Raw genomic sequence first — 20,648 nt, 5'->3', positions numbered from 1 at the left:
GATATTTGAAGGAAGACAAGGCACTTCATGTTACGTAACTTTCATAACGTACTCCAGTACTGAGTTTCAGTTAAATGGTTTTAATTCAGTGGCCAGCTAGTTTCTTTTAGGATATAATTACATTTACTTTCATTATCTCAAATTCAACATGTTACTAAGATTAAAGTTTTATTTCGTGATACTATTCACATTCGCAACACACGGGCAACCAACAGTCAGTTTTGTTCAGCAGTTGAATACGATATCTAAAGCACACGTTACACGAGGAGAAAGTTTTAAAAAAGAATATTCAGTATTTCACATACAGATAAATTACACAGAAAGGTTACAGGGTTTACTGGAGGGGGTTTTGCAGTGTGACAAAAGCCGGACATGCGCGCCCGCGACGTCACGCATTGCGAAAACAGGGCTGTCCACCACGCCCGGGCGCGGCTATATAACCGCTGGCTGGCCGGCACATCGCCAGTTCTCCGCTCCACACGGCGACAAGCTCATCGATATGGCCTGCAAGGTGGGTGCCGGCGGCTGCCAGCGAGTGGCCGTCTCACGCGACACTTCGACTCACTCCAGCGGTGCCGAGCTTCCGTCACGTGCTTCGAATTAAGAGTGACCGGCGCGCCGAGCCACTTGGCGAAGTAAATTGTCACTTAGCTCAGTGATGCGAAAGTATATCGGAAAGCGTCAGTACTATGTATAGTCCACAATCCGAAATATGGTCTACTTGCAGACATCAATTGCTATACAATGCGAATTACTGTAAAGTGAGTGGCGGAGGATCTTTGTATTTTATGGTATATTAAGGTTTTTCCCGTTCAATCCATGGATTGGAAATGGAAAAAATGAATGCCTACAAGTCACTGTGCAGATCGTTATTAGTTTACCTTTTCTTCACGGTATCTACGAGGGAAATACGGAGGGGCTATGTTTTTTGAAGTATCAGGCTTTCTTTTTTCGAATGTCTTTCAGTGTAGATGTTTCATAATTTCCGTTCCTTGCCTTTTGTTGGCAACCCTTTTGACGAGTTAGTCCTCAAGACGTAACACTCGACTCAGCTCCAGAGATTCAGTTCCGGCAGTACCGTTTCATAGAATCCTTCATTGCGCACTGACTACGAGAGGTAAGGTTCCATGTTTGAGTGCAGATCAGCCAAGTAAATTCAATGAAGCAAAATTCCTTAAAATTGAGTACACTTCCAAAAACTAATTTGTGTAAGGAATATTCGTATTTTACGTCCCGTCGAAGACGAGATCATTAGAGCATAAACCATAGGAAATATATCAATGGCCGAAGGGTTACTTGAAGCTTTGTTCTCCCTAAAGTGAGTTCAATCTCTTATCACAACTCCACGTGCGAAAACTTGTAGCCGGCCGGGTTGGACTTGCGGTTCTAGGCGCTACAGTCTGGAACCACGCGACTGCTACGGTGGCAGGTTCGAATCCAGCCTCGGGTATGAATGTGTGTGACGTCCTTAGGTTAGTTAGGTGTAAGTAGTTCTAAGCTCTAGGTGACTGATGACCTCAGAAGTTAAGTCCCATAGTGCTCAGAGCCATTTTTTTGAAAACTTGTAACTATTCATGTTCAAATGTGTATGGATTTCTAGGAGATCAAACTGCCGAGGTCATCGGTCCCTAGACTTGCACACTACTTAAACTAACTTATGCTAAGGACAACACACACACCCATGGCCGAGTGAGGACTCGAGCCTCCGGCAGGAGGGGCCACGAAGTCAGTGACATGGCTCCTCTAACCGAGAGGCCACTCCGCGCGGCTAACCATTCACGCTGGAGTGCTTGCCGAAATTGAGTTCTGAGTTGCCGTGACAGATATCACCACTCACACTTAGCTCCTTGTTATCGATAACTATAAGATGTAATCCCGGGTTCGATTGCCGGCGGGGTCAGGGATTTTCTCTGCCTCGTTATGGCTGGGTATTGTGTGATGTCCTTAGGTTAGTTAGGTTTAAGTAGTTCTAAGTTCTAGGGGACTGATGACCATAGATGTCACATAGTACTCAGAGCCATTTGAACCATTTTTATAAGATGTAAGTGAAAGTGGTAATCAAGGAACTTGACCTAATTTGATCTTCTTTATTCGCAGCTAAAATTGTGACACGCATAACAAAAGGATTAGGCACGAATATATAGGAGGAATCGCGTTACTACTTACTACGAAATCATGCTTTTGATCAACTGAGTGAGAGCACAAATCTGGGAGTCAAATCAGAATACATTTATCGAATGGACTTGAATCATAACCGGTGTTTGAGACTAGCAAATCAGTAGCCCTGTTAATGATATGACTCGGAGCAGACATTTTCATTCATCTAGTCTTTATTGAAGAACCATTATTGAATGGACGCCGTCGCAAAAACAGCCTTGACTCGCGAATCCCTACCTGGATATCACGATCAAACTTTATAATTTTGGTCTACCGACTCTTTAAGCGTTAGTCATGACATCATTATCGCAATCAAGTCATCACTCATATCTGTTTATTAGTTCCAATTTCTGAAATTCTCACATTGTATTTTTGATAAACATAGGTTTCACATTCTATTATTGATCAACATAGGATATACTCAATAATCCAGAAAACTGCAAACCTTGATTACCACTTAAAGGAGTAGCAATGCTGCCCCAGGACTACAGGGGCCGGTTCACGACCGAACTATGTCCAAAAATGCGTGTGAACTCTTAAGGGACCAAACTGCTCAGGTCATCAGTCTCTAGACTTACACAGTATTTAAAATAACTTACGCTAAGAGCAACTCACACTCCCATGCCCGAGGGAGGACTCAAACCTCCGGCGGGATGATCCGCCGTGCGTGACATAGCGCCTGAAACGGCGGGGCCACTCCGCGCGTCACAGAACTATGTAAGAACTATTGTTAACGTGACGTAATCTCCTTTAATGGACAAAAATTCATAAGTGTTGCAGTCATTAAAACACTGGATGTGGAAACGGGAAGAAGTAGTATTTTAAGCATCATGCAGTCTACATGGTTTCCTTTGGTTACCCTAAACCTTCTCCTTCGTCCAAGTCCAAAAATTCCCATATATAATTACTAGGTAGTAGATGACAGGTTAACACGCCTCTTGTTCTGAGTTCTGCGCTTCGACTACTTCAGTAACAGGGCTAACTTCTTTTTTTGTTGCAGCTGATCGTCCTCGCTGCCTTCGTGGCTGTCGCCCGCGCCGGCTACCTGGGAGCCCCAGCAGTGGTCGCCCCGGCCGTCAGGGCTGCCCCCGTGGCCTACGCTGCCCCCGCCGCCGTGGCCGCTGCCGAATACGACCCGCACCCCCAGTACAACTTCGCTTACAGCGTGCAGGACGCTCTGACTGGTGACTCCAAGGCACAGCAGGAAGTCCGCGACGGAGACGTCGTCCAGGGCAGCTACAGCCTGGTCGAGCCCGACGGTTCCATCCGCACCGTCGACTACACCGCCGACCCCGTCAACGGCTTCAACGCCGTCGTGCACCGGGAAGCTGTCGCCCACGCCGCCCCCGTCGTCGCCAAGGTGGCCGCTCCCGTCGCCTACGCCGCCCCTGCGGTTGCTAAGGTCGCTGCTCCCCTCGCCTATGGAAAGGCCATCCTCGGTTAAACACCACATAAACACTTCCTCTGGACATAATCCTACTGAGCGGCTCAATTTTTGAGTATATTCTTCGCAATTTTCATCTCGAAGCAATTTCTCTCCTATACACAATATTTGTACCAATGCGAATCTAATGACGAAAACTTTTCCCAAGTAATTTCTTTTCCACTGTAAACTTCTGTATTTATTGCGAGTGAATGTTTTTGTACTGTATATTATGTAAGTGGAATAAAATTTACCATATTATTTATATTCTTCAATGTCACTCATCTCTCTTCAGGGGCCTCGCAAATCAGTAATGCTTCCTTCAATTTCTAAATATGCGCATTTATTCTGTAAGTTCATTATTATTGCATCATACACCAGGATTGCTTCTCATTCCCTTCACAGATGAAGCATACATGAAATGATTGCTTTCTTTCCTCCATGCGTACTATCAGTGTAAAATTATCTCCAAAGTCAATACCGAGCGATGTATTAGATGCTGAAGAATATTTGTAGCTTCCATCACGGCAATTAATTCGGAATTTTCCTACTTGCTTTTGTGAATTATTCGATGCCCTTTCAGCTGTTTCATTACCCTGTTCCACGAACAGATCAACTCCGAGATCGTTCGCATTTCTGTTTTTAGTTTCCGACCTAGTATGGATTCCACGATACAGTGGACTGGTCCTCTATGGATTCCACATTGCTTTGTAAACAATGTCTTTAGTTTACAATCCGCAGTTCATAGCACCCTGTATTCTATACATAGCACCTGCCTCGATTTATTTTTAAGTAAATCTAAGTGATCGTTTAACTTCATATCCTCGCACATTGATAGTCACAGATATTCATATGACATTCCTGGCTCTTTTTTGTATAATCACAGTGTCATAAGTGTATAACAGTACATTTTTATGTTAAAAAATATCATCTGAAAACAGAACTGTTCAAAAATGGTTCAATTGGCACTGAGCACTATAGGATTTTACATCTGAGGTCATCAGTCTCCCCTAGAACTTAGAACTACTTAAACATAACTACCCTAAGCACATCACACACATCCATGCCCGAGGCATAATTCGAACCTGCGACCGTAGCAGTCGTGCGGTTCCGGACTGAAGCGCCTAGAACCGCTCGGCCACCACGGCCGGCTAGAACTGTCATACGATAAAATTTTATGTGGATTGTTGTCGATACCTAGGAGTTACGCAACAACGGTTTCTTTGGCTGAAGGTACATCACTGTACTACGTAAACTGGTGACCAGTTTCGTCATTATGCATTGAATAGCACAGCAGATTGAGGGAAATGATTGAAACGTAAGATTATGGGCGTACTCTGCAGGACGTCGCACATCGGCCTTTGAACATTCTTAATACCGGTGTAGCGTACAACGTAATACAGCTTCTCTTCACTGATTTTTACAAATCTTTAGACTGAACGAAGTGGACATATTATATCTTGGTCGTCCCGTTCACCAGATGTGACCGCCTTAGATTTTTTCCTCTGAGGAAAGCTGGAAGATGCTGTTAATAATGATACACCGACTACAACTCGATGATATAAAACGACTTATTCCTGCTGCCTGCACTGAAATTTCTGGCGAAATGCTAGAACGCGTGTATCAGTCATTGCATGACTGACTGGAAACTTGTGTTAAGAGCTGGTGGTCGGCATTCTGGAAATTCCCCCTTGGTCAGTTCTCTTACTTCTTCAGCACAAAAAACTGATTATTTACTTTTCTGCTTTACGTTAATTCTGATACAGGAGTTGACTGCTGTACGTAGTTACTAATTTCAAATAGTTGCTACTCGTGGACTACATGTTCTTGAGTCATGAAAATAAATTGCAGTAGCATTCTAATTTCGTCTAGTTTCATTTTGTTAGTGTCAACTGGCATATTTCCCTTTTTTAAACGTGACTATTTGAAATAAACACTAATTATACCGATTATTAAAATCTGGGTGTGAACTGAAACTGTAGGCCCTTTGTAACACTTCATACCTATGATAACAGTACATCCGTAATACCTTTCATTTCAGAAATGTTTTGAACACAAACTGTAGGTGAATCACCTTGTATACTGCACCGTTTCTCCTATAACTAACAATTAATTAAGATACCTACGGTTATTTTAAAGAGGACAGAGCAAAACCACATATAACTAATGCATCTATTACAGTTTTAGGATACGTTTTGATGGTAGGAACTACATCCTATGTGTTTACGATGCTTACGGAGGTACTCGTTTCCGTTCAGTCACACAGACGGCGCTTGAGCAGTATGTGAAACACTTTGTATTTCTAGGTAAGTACGGTATTTAGGTAGCCCTCAGTATCATGACGCTTCCTGTAGTGACTAAAATATTACATACTGGAGATATTTATGGTGCAGTTTCACATCAAAACAAAAATAAATATAATGTAAAACCCAAAACAATTCCATATACAGTAGTGTATGAAAGAAAGCTGTGACTATATGGGGCCCACAAGTATTTTCAGTGGAGTAACATTCGCATAGCCTTATTAGATTGTTTTCCACATTTCTTTCAAGTTGCGTTACAGGTTAAAGCCTACCATAATTCACTGAAAAATTGTTTCAGTACATAAAAAAACGTGATGAGTTTCACAGATGTAAATCATTATATTTGATGTTGCAGGAAATAGACTATACGATCAAAATTATCCGGACACCTATTAGTGGACATTAATATGATGTATACTGTCTAGTGGCCTCTCTCTTTACAACATCTCAAGCGCTGCCTAATCTTCGGGTTCCTGAACTACACTTGACTATTTTACTCGTACGAAAGCCCACTGTCTTGGAAAACAAATTCGTCTCATTGTGCCCTAAATTTAAAGTATTATTCTACTCCTGCATCCTCTTGATTATCAGTTTACTGTTCACCACTAATAGGCTAAATTCTGAGTCTATCTCAATATGTGGATATGCTTTGCAGTACACTAATTGATTTCTACGGCTTTGTCTAGCCATGACGCTGTTCAGATGTCTCCCGGTATAATCCAAGTATGCATTCATCTATCGCGATTCCGAAAGACGATGTTCGCTGCAAACAGATGAAACTTATCGCAGAAAGACAGATTCCTCACTCTGTGTTCTGTTCTTTCATCCATTCTACATTCTCTCTTAAGTCTTCCTTCCCTTCTCTGCACCAAATCTTCATTATGGCTGATTCATTTGATCCAGTACCTTATTTTCTCAAATGTTTTCTTTATTTTCGTATCAGCTTGTGATGTGGGCATGTTAAACCGATAATGACGACTGTTATTGACATCGGTCGAATCTTCAGAGGAATAATTCCGTTACTCATTGCTGCCTCTTCAACCTATCTCCCTGTTCATAGGTATGCCACTGTTACAGAAGTCACTATTTCTGTTGTTATTAATGTCCTATAAGCAGAATATTTCGTTCGTATTTCACTTCACTAAACGCACAAAATATTTGTTTGAAAGTTCTCTATTTGCGCTTCAGCGTTCAATTTTCTAGTGTTCGACACTCAGATACTTACTTATCCCTCCTTCAAGAAATGCTTTCTAGGCAGCCTTCGGAATTTTTGTGCAGTATGTAGATCCCACTGCCTTGTTTGCATTACTTTCTGTACAGTCACTTACAGGTTCCACCTCCCAGGACAGTCTCCTATCCCATTTAACTGAACTGCTAATTTTTTTTGCTGTCTCTTTCAACATAGCGCGGAAGTGCACGATTCTTAATACCGAAAATCTTCAGACTGTATCCAATAGGAAGTATAAAATTCCGGATTTTGAAATTGAAGGCGATAACCTCTAACTATTGAAACTGAAGGGGCAGAGGCCTTATAAAAGTTTAGAAACTTCTGCTAAACTTCCATTCGCAATTAGTCATCTCTCTCTCTCTCTCTCTCTCTCTCTCTCTCTATCTCTATCTATCTATCTATCTATCATCTACCTACCTATCTATCTATTACCTACCTACCTATCACTATTTTTACAATATCTCAGTTCATAAATCTGAATTAAGCTAAACAAAAAACATGCCTGTTACTGAATTCTGACTTACGTTATCACGTAACATGTAGTAACACGGTGAACTGATTTCTGTGCTAGACTGAGGTCTTTTTTCTTGCAGTGTACTGATACAGGTGTGCTGTAATTATTGTGGATATTACCTAAGGAGTGAGACGTCAATGTTTAAGGTTGAGGACAAGTCAGCTGTAGTTACTGATGCCTGACATTGTGTGGGTCACCACTGATTTGCACCTATGTGACGTGAAGACAGTGAGATTTCTGTGTGTTCTCAGATGGATATTTCGTCCAGGTAGACTTGTCTCCTACTCTAGAAAGTTGATTGTAGGTTCTGACAGATTTTCAATACGTGTTCCAAGCAAAAATTTGACATCTGTGAGACAACTTAAGTGCGTAGAGCACCCTGGAGTCATAATTCTAGTGATACACTCACGTTCTTGCGAGCTGTTCCCCATCTAAGCACTGGGTAGAGAAATACCGTCCTAATTTCTCTAACATATGCCAAAATAAATAGTCGAACAGGGAAGAAGACGGTATAGGAGGATCTCATCCGTAAAACAACAAGCTCTCAAAACTCAATTTAGGATACAGTGAAGGTCTTTAAACCTTTATCCACACGATACGGGTTTTATGGGCGCGTAAGATGCTATCTGCCAAAGCTGATAATGATGTTTCCCATATGCTAGATAAATTTCAGGAGTTATAATTTTTATAAAGGCTTTATTGCTCCAAAGTAAATTTCACGTGATTTCTTATGTCCCTAGGTTTATGACTCAATTTTGAGAAGCGTTGAACAAAATCAGATTTTTTTTGCGTATTGTCGTATAGCACCAGAGTTTCGTAAAGAGGAGTCATTTTGTATCACAATCATCATGAAAAATTTGGCAGTACTTCAGTATGAACACTTAACTGAAAAGCACTGTACATAAAATACCAAAATCTAGTAAATTAGTTTTGGTTTTAAAACCACAAATTACATGCCACGAGGCTCAGCTGAACGTACTAAAACATTCTGAATTTGGACTGACACTAATATGTGCCTCGACTCATTAGTAAACGAACGTGATATAAAGGGTTAACGTCGTGCGCTGACGTAGGCCCGGAGTGTGTTGCATCAGCTGCCTAAAGAAACTAGCCGCTTACGCAAGCTCGCCTACTGCTGGAACGCAATAGGCTTTAAAAAAATCAATGTTTGCTTTTCTCCGTCATTTTATTACAAATAAGTAGCGGTATATAGGTGATAACACACTGTGGGTTATACCTGCATAACCACGCTTTCGCAAAGTGTTCAGTTTTAGCCATTATTGTAATTTTAGAGATCTATTCACAGTGGACGGTTTAAGATAGGATACAAAATGGTATGCCAGATTAAGCAACCAAGTTTTAAACTGGTAAATTTTTCCAGGACAGGTGTGAACTCTGACTATAATTTATTAGTTATGACATGCAAATTAAATCTAGAGAAATTCCAGAAAGTTAAGATATTAATGAGATGGACCTAAATATTGTAACTAGAAACAGCTAGAAGTTGTTGAGAGTTTCAAAAGGAGCATTGGGAAGCGGAAAGGAGTCGACAGAAGATTTATGGTTCCAATGGCTCTAAGCACTTTGGGACTTGACATCTGAGGTCATCAGTCCACTAGACTTAGAACTAATTAAGCCTAACTAACCTAAGGACATCACACACATCCATGCCCGAGGTGTAATCAAGAAATACCGAATTTTTTTTTAATTTCACTGGTTGAATGCAGTCGACTTTCAGTTTTTTTCTTCTTGCTTGTGCACTTGTGCGTGATATATGTTTAGCATTTTCAGCTGTTTTGAATATTTAGTTTATTGTTGATAGTCGGAAAGAGTATGCGTGTTTTCGAGTGCTCGGCGAATTTTTATTTTCGAAAAAGATCGATCAACGAATTTGCATTAAATTTTGCTTGAAAAATGGAATAAACCTGCAGCACCTAATTCTAAATGCTGAATGTGGCTTTTCGTGAATCTACTATGAACAAGACAAGAGTTTACGAGTGGTATAAACGTTTCAGAGTGGGTCGAGAAGGCGTTGAAGAAGATGGACACCCTGGACGCACTAGCACATCAATTGCTCACGACGATGTGGAAGAAGTAAATAAAACGGTTATGTAAAATCGCCAAATCACCATCAGTGAGGTCGCTGATGATGTCGACATATTCTTTGGATCCTGTCAACCATTTTTTGTTGTTGATGTTTTGGGTATGAAACGTGTAGCAGCAAAGTTTGTTCCGAAACTGTTGAATTTCGAGAAAAATGACGTCACGTAGACAATGCTCAGGGATTGCTGAAATAAGTCGACAACGATCCAGAACTTATACAGAAGGTTATAACACGTGACGAAACATGGGTATGCCGGCCGGGGTGGCCGAGCGGTTCTAGGTGCTACAGTCTGGAACCGCGCGACGCTACGGTCGCAGGTTCGAATCCTGCCTCGGGCATGGATGTGTTTGATGTCCTCAGGTTAGTTAGGTTTAAGTAGTTCTAAGTTCTAGGGGACTGATGAGTTCAGAATTTAAGTCCAATAGTGAATTTAAAATAAAATAATAATAAAAAAACCATTGGTACACGGGTACGACGTCGGAACCAAGACCCAATCGTCCTGAAAAGCCAAGATCGACAAAAATTCGACAAGTCAGGTCACATGTGAAGGTACTTCTCACTGTTTTCTTCGATTACAATGGGACAGTTCATTATGAGTTCCTGCCTTATGGTCGTACGTTCAATAAGGAATACTATTGGTAAATAACGAGCCGCTTGCGTGAAGCAATCTGCGGAAAACGACCACAGCTGTGGAATTTGCAACACGTTAATGCTCCCGCTCATACCACAATGCTTGTTATTTCACCAACCGTGTTAGCCGGACATGTCTTCCTGTGACTTAATTCTATTCCCGAGGCTGAATAGAACCATGAAAGGACGTCATTTCGTCACCATAGATGAAATAAAAACAGAATCGATAAACGAGCTGAGCACCACAACGAAAACTAAGGTCCAGAAGTTCTTCCAAGATTGGAAAAAGTGCTGGAACAAGTGTATTATATGTAAGGGGGATTACTTTGAAGGGAACAAAGTTGATGTTGATGAATAAATAAAAGATTCTTTAAGAATATTTAAGGATCACACCTTCATTTGACTTCTGAAAGGAGGAAATATAAAACTGCGGCAAAGGAAGTGAGCAAGGGGTGATTCAAAAAGAGCGTCGGTTTTGATTCATCGAAGTAAGAAGTTTATTTAAAAAAAACACACACACACCCAAACAGGTCTATGGCCTCCTCTACTGGGCTGTCATGCAAAAACTCCGTTCATGAAATTCACTATGAGTGCAGACAAGTTCCCACATTCATTTCGCTAACAACTCATCGAATTTCCTCCTCCAAGTTATAGAAGTTCCGGGATCTATTGGCATACACCATCGATTTAACATGACCCCAAATAAAAAAGTCACAAAGAGTTAAGTCACATGACGCTGGTGGCCATTAATGATCAGCATTGGGCGAAATGAGGCTATCTGGGAACCGCTCGTGAAGCAACTGAATTGTTTCGAGCAAAGTATGGCAGGTATGCTGAAACCACATCTCTTCAATGTCCACTCCATCCAAATGAAGCCATAGAAACTCCCTTCATCGTACGGTATCGGTCTCCATTGACTGTACAGCTTGTCCTGCCTCATCACGTGAGTATTTTCTGACTCCAGACACGCCAGTTCTACTTACAAAACCGTTGAAATGTGCTTCACAACTGAAGATGTTTTTGTTTGCGAAGCTGTCGCTCTCCTGTCGGCCTTTCATAACCCAGTCAAGAAACTATAGTCGCTTCTAGTGATCCGTCACTTGAGCTCCAACGCCAACTGAATCTTATATGAGTGGTAATGAAGATTACAATGGAGAACTCTCTGTTCTGGAGAACAACTTAGCCCAGTAGTTGGGAACGGTGACGAATTGATTTAATTGGGCTAACAGCCACACTATCATAAATCATCGCAATTTTCTACTCATTTTGGCCAGAACGACGACGCCAATGATTTTTAAAGTTTTCTGTTGAACCCGTCTCAAAGAACTTATGAAACAGAAGTGTCTCATAACGCCCTAGAATCGCGCGAAATCGCATGACTGTTGTTGCATAACTTTCTTATTCTGATTAAACGGTTACACGATTAGCACACGTTGCGCACCGAATGCGAGAAACTCAAACTGAGTCAACAAACGGAACGTTCCTGTGAGTAGAAACGACTCAAAACAATGTTACCAACCGACAAACAAAAATTTATCAGCCGTTTCAAAACCAGCGCTCTTTTTGAACCACTCTTTACGTACTTGTAAAAATGGGATTGATAAAAAATCCGAAATGGCAAATCAGGGGTGGCTAGATGAAAATCTACAAAGGTGTAAAACTAGACATGATTATGGAAAAAACAGGTGCTGTTTATAGAGGAATCAAAGAAACTTTTGCCAAAAAAGAGAAAAAGTTGTATTAATATTGAAAGCTCTAAACGCAAGACAGTGCCAAACTGAAAATTCTGAAATCTGAAAAACTATAAAACGGCTATATAAAGCAAGAAACTTCAGAACAGCATCATAGGAAGAGAAGGGGAAGTAAATGAAGATGAGATTGGTGATGCGATATTGTGAGAAGAATTTGAGAGAGAGCTAAAAGATCTATGTCAAAACAAAGTAAACGGTGGAGACTTACTAAGAATCTTGGGAGAAACTACTATGACAATACAGTCCCACCAGGTATGCAACTGAAACGCCCTTAGACTTTAACAAAAATGTAATAATTCCAATGTCAGAGGAGGAGTGTATTGAGAAGTGTTTAGTAAGGTGCAGTTTCAGAGTACTAACGCGAATTAGCTGCAGAAGAATGGAATGTATGGTCAGTTTGAGTTCAGGATAAATATAGGAACATGTTGAGACAATACAGACCTTACGATTCATATTCGCAGATAGCTTCATGTAAGACACACGCTTTTTAGCAATAGATACTGAAAAAAATTGACAATGTTCAAGTGCAAGACACCACCCAGGAAACGGAATGTTATTTACGACTTTTACAGAAACCCAACAACATTGTAAGAATTTAATGATATCAAAGAGAAGCAGTCGTCGAGGAAGTAGTGCAAGCAGTAAAGGAAACCAGAGAGAAATTTGGAAAAGGAAGTAAAATTTCACAGATAAGAAATAAAAATGGATGTTGGGTGATTCTGTCAGAGACGGCAAAGAACATGACATATAGTTTAATTCAACGGCTAATTAAGAAGTTGTTAAACAATTAATATAAATAGGTAATGGAGTATAGTCGAGGGTTCTTGGGAGAAATGAAGTGGTAAATGAGACATAGGAAATAACAGAAGAGTTGCTTTATTCATGCAGAAAACGATGGTGCAGGGGATTCAAATACACACTGACGATGGCAAAAATATCAGAAACCTTCTCTTAAAATGAGAAACGTGTTAGCATAAAATATAAACATATTTTTCGGAACGTGGGAGAGCTATCCGAAAATAAAACTCCGCTAGGCTATAAATAAAATAGTGGAGTAGTTAAATCAAACATATTATAAAAGTATTAATACTGCAACTACAGAATGACCATTCAGATTTAAGCATGTGGCACCTGTCTTAATAAGTAGACAAATTCTACCTGCGCAAAATTCTGCCGCCTGAGAATGTAGCCATTACGTAACAACGTCTTGAATTTCTTCCCCGGAATAATAAAAGAATTGAAGGCAAAACGACGTTTTCATTTTCATGAAGAAGTGGAAATCACTTGGCATCAAGTTTGCTCAGTAGGGTGAATGTTCAAAAATGTCCCTTTTGAAGTGACATGACAATTCCTGTTTACCACGTAGAGAGTGGCCGAACTTTCTCGTTCAGAAACACGACGACGTTACTCAAGAGATCGTGTTTGTCTATTAAATGTGTCATGGTAGGCTTCATAAGTGATTGACTTCCCACGCTCCGTAAAATGCAGAAACCAGAGTCCCAAACAACGACAGTCAGAACCTCTCTGGCTGACAGAGTCTGGTAAGCTTATTTCGCTTTGCTGGGCGAAGCGTCGTGTCACAGGTCACGATTACGTTCAGTATAGGCTTTCGCCCTGTGCGTCGTAGTGAAAGAGCCCAGAGAAGCGATCAACCGTTGAGTTTTTATAGTTCTCAGAAAGGAGTTATGGTACCGTAATTCCTTACTTGCGATTCCATGCAAAACAATTATAGCAATCCGCGGAAAGTTGTGCGACATTTGAGAAATAACGAAACGCCAGCTAATTATTTCGTTCATTTTTATGATATTTCGTTCCTAACTACAAACAGACGACCACTACTATCATAATCATGAAAATTCATCCTCAAAATTCATAAAAAAGTGACACCACTGACGAATAAAAATTTCATTGATCTTATTCAGTCCGTAAATAGCACAATATTAGCGATTAATTTATTTTATTTATTTATTTATTTAACCTGATCAGATTAGGGCCATCAGGCCCTCTCTTACATCGGACCAGTGTTCCACACATGCAGCATTTCACACATCAGAGTTACATCATGACCATAGTTTAAATGAGAATATTAGCTTACTCTAGTGACAATATGAATAGAGAGTAGTGACTAAGACCTAATAAAGTAAATGCGGCAGTATTTTTACAACAGGTGCTATACATACAGATTATGATAAAAGCAATAATAATAACAGTAAAAAATGTAATGATAAACATGACTAAGACTTAATAAATTAAATGCTGGCAGTATTTTTACAGCAGGTGCTATACATACAGATTATGATAAAAGCAATAATAATAACAGTAAAAAAATCAAATAATAATGACAAACATGAGAAGGATTGGCAATAGTAATGAAGGTTTGTGCAGATGTACATAATATCTTAGTGTGTAAAGTAGATGTTTACTAGTTTAGAGTGTTTTGGGGAATGGAGATTTAAGGAGGGGGAAAGAGGGAAGTAATGAGGTGAAGTGCATTCATGTATAGAGGAAGGCATTACTGTTGCTTAAGTAGATACATCATTAACTGTTTTTTGAAGCTGGACATGTTGTTAAGTTCTCTAACATAACGAGGCAGGTTATTCCAGAGTCGGGTTCCGCTACTGTAAAGGAGTTGGAGAAGGTGACTGAGCGATGCAGTGGAACGGAGAGGATTTTATTATAATGGGAACGTGTGTTTCTGTCATGTTGTTCCGACATGAGCGTTAGGGACGAGGAGAGATATGAGGGACAGTTTACATTTATAAGGCAGTAGATGAGACAGAGTGTATGGAAATCTCTGCGTTTGTCTGCACGCAGCCAGGACAATTTTGCATTTGCTGGTGAAATGTGATCAAAAAGTCGAACGTCACAAATATATCGGACGCAGGCATTCATGACCAGTTCTAGACGTCGGGAATTTTCCTGAGAGAGGCCTTGTAGGATAATATCGCTGTACTCAATGATTGGGAGTATAAGCGTTTGTACTAATTTCTTTTTCAGATCGAAAAGGAAGAGTTTTTTATATTTTTGTAGGACATGAAGGGATGCTGATGCATTTTTGCACACTGCAGTTATGTGCTCTGTCCAATTTAGATTTTCATCTATTATTATTACTCCCAAACTCTTTGCTGAGGGAGAGAAGTTAATATTTGTTCCATTTAGGATAAGAGGTGGTAAGGATTCCCGATGTTTTGGGCTAATGAGCTTAGAGTGACCAACAAGTACCGCTTGGGTTTTAGATGGGTTTAGTTTTAGACCTATGTCCTGTGCCCATTTTGACAGTGCATCGAGGTCAGTATTGAAATTTTCAATAGCTTTCTTGAGATTGCTTGGTTTCGCACTTAGATACAACTGAAGGTCATCAGCATACATATGGTATTTGCAATAGGTCAGAACCGATGACACGTCGTTGACATTCAGAGAGAAGATTATAGGACCTAATACTGAGCCTTGGGGAACGCCTGACACTACCTGCCGCCGTTGTGATTTTATATTCCCAGATAGGACGCGTTGCTGACGAGACGTCATGTATGAGCGAAACCATTGCACTGCACTTGGTGAGAAATTTAGACCGCTAAGTTTGGCCAGTAAGATGTCGAAGTCGACAGTATCAAATGCTTTGCCGAAATCTAAGAAGCATATGATAGTCGCTTCTTGTCTGTCCATGGCAAGTTTCAGGTCATCTGTCACCTTTATCAGAGCAGATGTTGTGCTTCGATGTTTACGGAAACCTGATTGGTATTCGTCTAGTAGGTTGTTAGTAGTGAGGTAGATGGTGAGCTGGTCATGAACTATATATTCTAAGGCCTTTGATAGTGCAGAAAGAAGGCAGATGGGGCGAACAGCTTTTACATGTTTTCCGCTAGAAACCATATTACAGTACGGATTTCGCATTTGGCGTATGTTCACGTATTTTAGAGTAGCTACTGTAAGCTAACGAAAAGCAGTGCGACTTTGTCGCCACAATGGCTCTGACACGCACTGACGTACTACGTGGAGTTGTTCGAGTCGTGTATGGTCCTCTTTCATGATGGGTCATGATCGTACCGCTGTGAAATTGCAGGTGTGCTGGCAGACATTTCTTTTTTAATACACAGTATGTTTGTTGCCTACTCTTATATAATGTGACGTCTGTAGCAGCTCGCCTTCATGCTGTGCTAATTAAATGGTTGCCAGTATGTAATATGAAGGGTACTAAAGACAACAAATTAATGACAATAACGTTACACGAAGCTAATTCCAATTAGAACTTTTAACATTGCAATATCGAGTGCTGAGTAGAGAAAAGCTGAACGTAACAGAAAGCAGCCTGTGCGACTGCGGTCTACTTAGACTTAAGCAATGTCGGCTGCACGTGAAGTGACAGCGACTAATGAAATGCGCGCGTTTTGCAACGTATGTGAACACGCATGTACAATCCGCGATAGAAAAGTTGTGAGAATATATGGATTCATTCGAATCTGCGTTGGAAGCTACATTTATGGGTGACAAGAGTGGAAGTGAGACCCAGTGTGTCTAGGTTGGAATTTGTTAAAGACTTTATACGAGTGACGGCAAAATGGTGAGTCTAATTTCATAATATTATTCGATGAGTACTAATCAGTACAAACATAGTGACAATACAGTTACTAGTGCCTCGACGTCAAAACACCTAAATCATCATCGTCGCATCGAATGTAGCAATAAAGAAATAAAGCTCGCTGGTGAGGCAATAAACGAGTATTTGTCGCGTAAAAGAATGAGGAGAACACAAATATTGCAGATGAATAAAGCATGTAGAACAAGCAAAAGAAAAAAAAAATCCACAGAAGGAAGATGCAAACATTATAAAGGAGGCTTGTGCGTCCTACATTTGGTGTACTGTATTTTCAGTAACATTACAAAGCAGCAATTATTTGAATTTTACAATATTAACCTTGAGAATCGTTAGGAGAGTCATAACTGTATATATAACAACAGTAGATGTAAAATTTAATTTACTCTACACATACATCGTCTACCTCCCAGGGCTGTGAATATAACACCCTTGTTTTAATATGTTTTGCTGCAGTGAGACTGCTGAACACTTAAAACTGTCAAGACACAAAAGAATTAAACATATTAACTGTTGTTGGGCACTGATTCATATCATTGGGGAAAGCTGAACATGTGTGGCAGACCAGGAATCGAACCCAGATCTCCTGGTTACGAGGCAGATGCGCTGACCACTACGCCACCAGGACACAGTGGTCATAGCCACTGAACAGACTACCAGTCAGACCGAAATTTTCAACTTATCCACACTGTAGCGCGACACCACATGTAGATAAAACTGTAATTTACAAAAAGCTGAAAATATCACCAAAAAAACAAATCTCGCGTACTGTTCATACCTGTCAGTTACCATATCCTTTAAAAAATTGTCGTTGCCACGAAATTGATGACAGAGGAACATCTAACTTAATTTCGAAAAGATGATGAAAAAATCCTTTTGGAACAAATACCCCAGCGATCTTCAGCTACAGTTCAGAAAACAACATTAACGGTAAATCACGGCAACAACAGGCCTAAAGTCATCGTGGACACAGTAGCCCAACATATGTTAATTATCATGCAGTTATAAAACGTAACTGTCTGCTAAAGGTCTGAGTTATCAGACGACTTGCATTTCGTAGCGGACGGCTGTGTCTCAATTGGGGTAGGTGCGCCCAAGGCCTGCTGTGGCCGGTGGCCGCCATCCACATCGCGCGTTGCGAAAACGCGGGCAGCGCCCAGCCACGCCTGCAGCGGGTATATAACTGCCGGCCGGACAGTGCATCGCCAGTTCTCAGCTCCACACAGCAAGAAACTCATCGACATGGCCTGCAAGGTGGGTGCCAGCAGAAGGCTGCTCAACTTTAGCCTACCGACTGTGTTTCAAGTGTCCATGACTCGGCGGTGTTACACTTTCGTTATGTGTTTCGAACTTGACATCGTCTTGTCACCTGTAATGACAACAGTGTTGACACAGACATGAACGTGAAGAATTCTGTATAAAATCGATAACGATTGTTATGTAGGGTGTAGTGCCCTGCGATGGCTACTCCGTCTGTGCTTGACAGCTGCAAGTGGGGAACTACACAAAAGTTCAAATATGTGTGAAATCTTATGCGACTTAACTGCTAAGGTCATCAGTCCTTAAGCTTACACGCTACTTAACCTAAATTATCCGAAGGACAAGCACACACACCCATGCCCGAGGGAGGACTCGAACCCCCGCCGGGACCAGCCGCAGGGAACTACACGCAATTTGTGGAGGGTATATTGAACTTTCAAAATCTAGAAAGTTCTGACTAGAAAATTTCAAAGGTAGGAAGGAGAGTTAAATATCTCGACAGTGTTCTTGTAGTTTGATATGCAGCATTCGCTCAGAATAAATGTAAATTGAAGAAGGAATCGGCCGCCGATCTCACTGGAGGAAGTACCCCACGTGATTTAGAGAATTTGCAGAAAATTTAAATTGGGTTGGGTGGAACAAAATACGAGTCCCAAGTCAAGTGAATACTTTCTCGAACAAAATCGCATGTTCATATGAACAAGCGCGAGCCTGTTCCCAAAATGTTGCTGGATTAAAGTCACCGGAGAAAGTTTGCGCTCGAAAATAAATAATAATGAAACAACAACGTACTATTGGTCTGTTGCTGGACAGATATTTGAATCTGGATCTACGCCACTCTTCTCCACACGATATCTCCTTGGGAGCTAATCAAGCATGTTTTGAGCCGGGAGAGCTACGCCTAGGGGACTCACTTATTAAGAAGATACTTTTTGAAAAGGAAAGATACGGATTTCATTTTAGGCACATTACAGATCGGTAATCTTCAAGGATATTTCACTAAGAATTATGACCCTGTCAACACTGAAATACCCACTGTTGAATGTCTGTCACGTCTCAATGAGATAAATCAATTTTTCCAACAGGGAAAATAGGATTTTTTTCAAGTTTACACTTTTTTTAACTATTGCAACTTATCTCCAACCTAAAGTAAAGTATATCGAAGACCATTTCTCAGTCACACAACGATTGCAGAAGAAAGAAAAGTAACACTGACCGCACTAGACAAGCTGCTACGACACTGCACATTCTATATTCACCGTACAACATAAAGTCCTCTTGTTCTGCGTCATCGTTCTAAAATTAACGTCGAAGAAGCGACAGTACTATGTAACTAATTTTTAGTGGTTGGTTGGTTAATTGATTTTGGGCAGGGGTTCAAACATCGAGGTCATCGGTCCCATCTGGTTAGGGAAGGATGGGGAGGAAGTCGGCAGTGCCCTTTCGAAGGAACCATCCCGGCATTTGCCTGAAGAGATTTAGGGAAATCACGGAAAACTTAAATCAGGAAGTTCGGACGTGGGTTTGAACAGTCGTCATCGTTTTTAGAGATAATGTGGATTAGAAACATGTTAAACACCACTGCAATACTGGAATGATCACTGTCCTGATAGACATCTAATGGCCAAGAACCTTTCACATGACAGCTGCAAAACGGATCTTTAAACCGCCAATGGCCCCCACTTGTCCGTCCATAGCCAAATAACTACACTTTCTGACCTACCTTTCGAAGCTCTGTCGAAAAACGTGCAAAGAACCACTGCGTCACTAACAAAGAAAGGTAAACACTGTAACTGACAGGTTTCCTGTGTGTTTCAGCTGATCGTCCTCGCCGCCTTCGTGGCCGTAGCCCGTGCCGGCTACCTGGGTGCCCCCGCAGTCTACGCCCCCGGCGCTCCCATCGCCACCCGCGCCTACGCCGCCCCCGTGGCATACGCCGCCCCTGCCCTTCGTGCTGCTCCCGTGGCATACGCCGCCCCCGCCCTGCGTGCCGCCCCCCTGGCCGTCGCCCCCGCCGTGAGAGCCGCCCCCGTCGCAGTTGCCGCCCCCGCTGCCGTGGCCGCCGAGTACGACCCCAACCCCCAGTACAGCTACGCCTACAGCGTGCAGGACGCCCTCACCGGTGACTCCAAGAACCAGCAGGAGAGCCGCAGCGGTGACGTCGTCCAGGGCAGCTACAGCCTGGTCGAGCCCGACGGCTCCATCCGCACCGTCGACTACACCGCCGACCCCGTCAACGGCTTCAACGCCGTCGTGCACAGGGAGGCCGCTGCCCACCCCGCCCCCGTCGTCGCCAAGGTGGCCGCCCCCGTCGCCTACGCCGCCCCCGCCGTCGCTAAGATCGCCGCCCCTGTGGCTTACGCCGCCCCGGCCATTGCTAAGTACGCTGCCCCCCTTGCCTATGGCAAGGCTATCCTGGGCTAAGCTACATAAATAGTTGACCATGCTGTATTTATTATGTGTGAATGCGTTTTGTATAGTATGATGAACACAACGAATAAAATTCGTTACTAAAAAGAATGGATTGTTAGTTATTCTTTACCTAGGCATTCTCATTTTTGAGCTGTGTTCCCTTCATATGTCAGGTATTCACTGTGAAGTAATGACAAATGATATTACAGGACAATGAAAGGTACACCCTGCAAGCAAAGAGTAACACTAGTGGGATTACAATTTCCGTTAAATAT

General features: G+C 41.7%; 1 protein-coding gene across 1 annotated transcript; it reads left to right on the top strand.

Moving 5' to 3' along the window:
• Positions 1 to 470: 470 nt before the first annotated feature.
• LOC126335944 (uncharacterized) lies at positions 471 to 20,481 on the top strand. Its single transcript, XM_049999421.1, has 4 exons — positions 471 to 511; positions 3,158 to 3,599; positions 17,762 to 17,955; positions 19,780 to 20,481. The coding sequence occupies exons 1-4, from the start codon at positions 500 to 502 to the stop codon at positions 20,383 to 20,385; spliced, it is 1,254 nt and encodes a 417-aa protein (XP_049855378.1). The 5' UTR covers positions 471 to 499; the 3' UTR covers positions 20,386 to 20,481.
• The last annotated feature ends 167 nt before the right edge of the window (positions 20,482 to 20,648 follow it).

The sequence above is a fragment of the Schistocerca gregaria genome, chromosome 2 (genome assembly GCF_023897955.1).
Source record: "Schistocerca gregaria isolate iqSchGreg1 chromosome 2, iqSchGreg1.2, whole genome shotgun sequence".
NCBI lineage: Eukaryota > Metazoa > Arthropoda > Insecta > Orthoptera > Acrididae > Schistocerca > Schistocerca gregaria.
The sequence above is the reverse complement of the archived record's forward strand: the minus strand, read 5'-3'. Positions and strand labels throughout refer to the sequence as shown.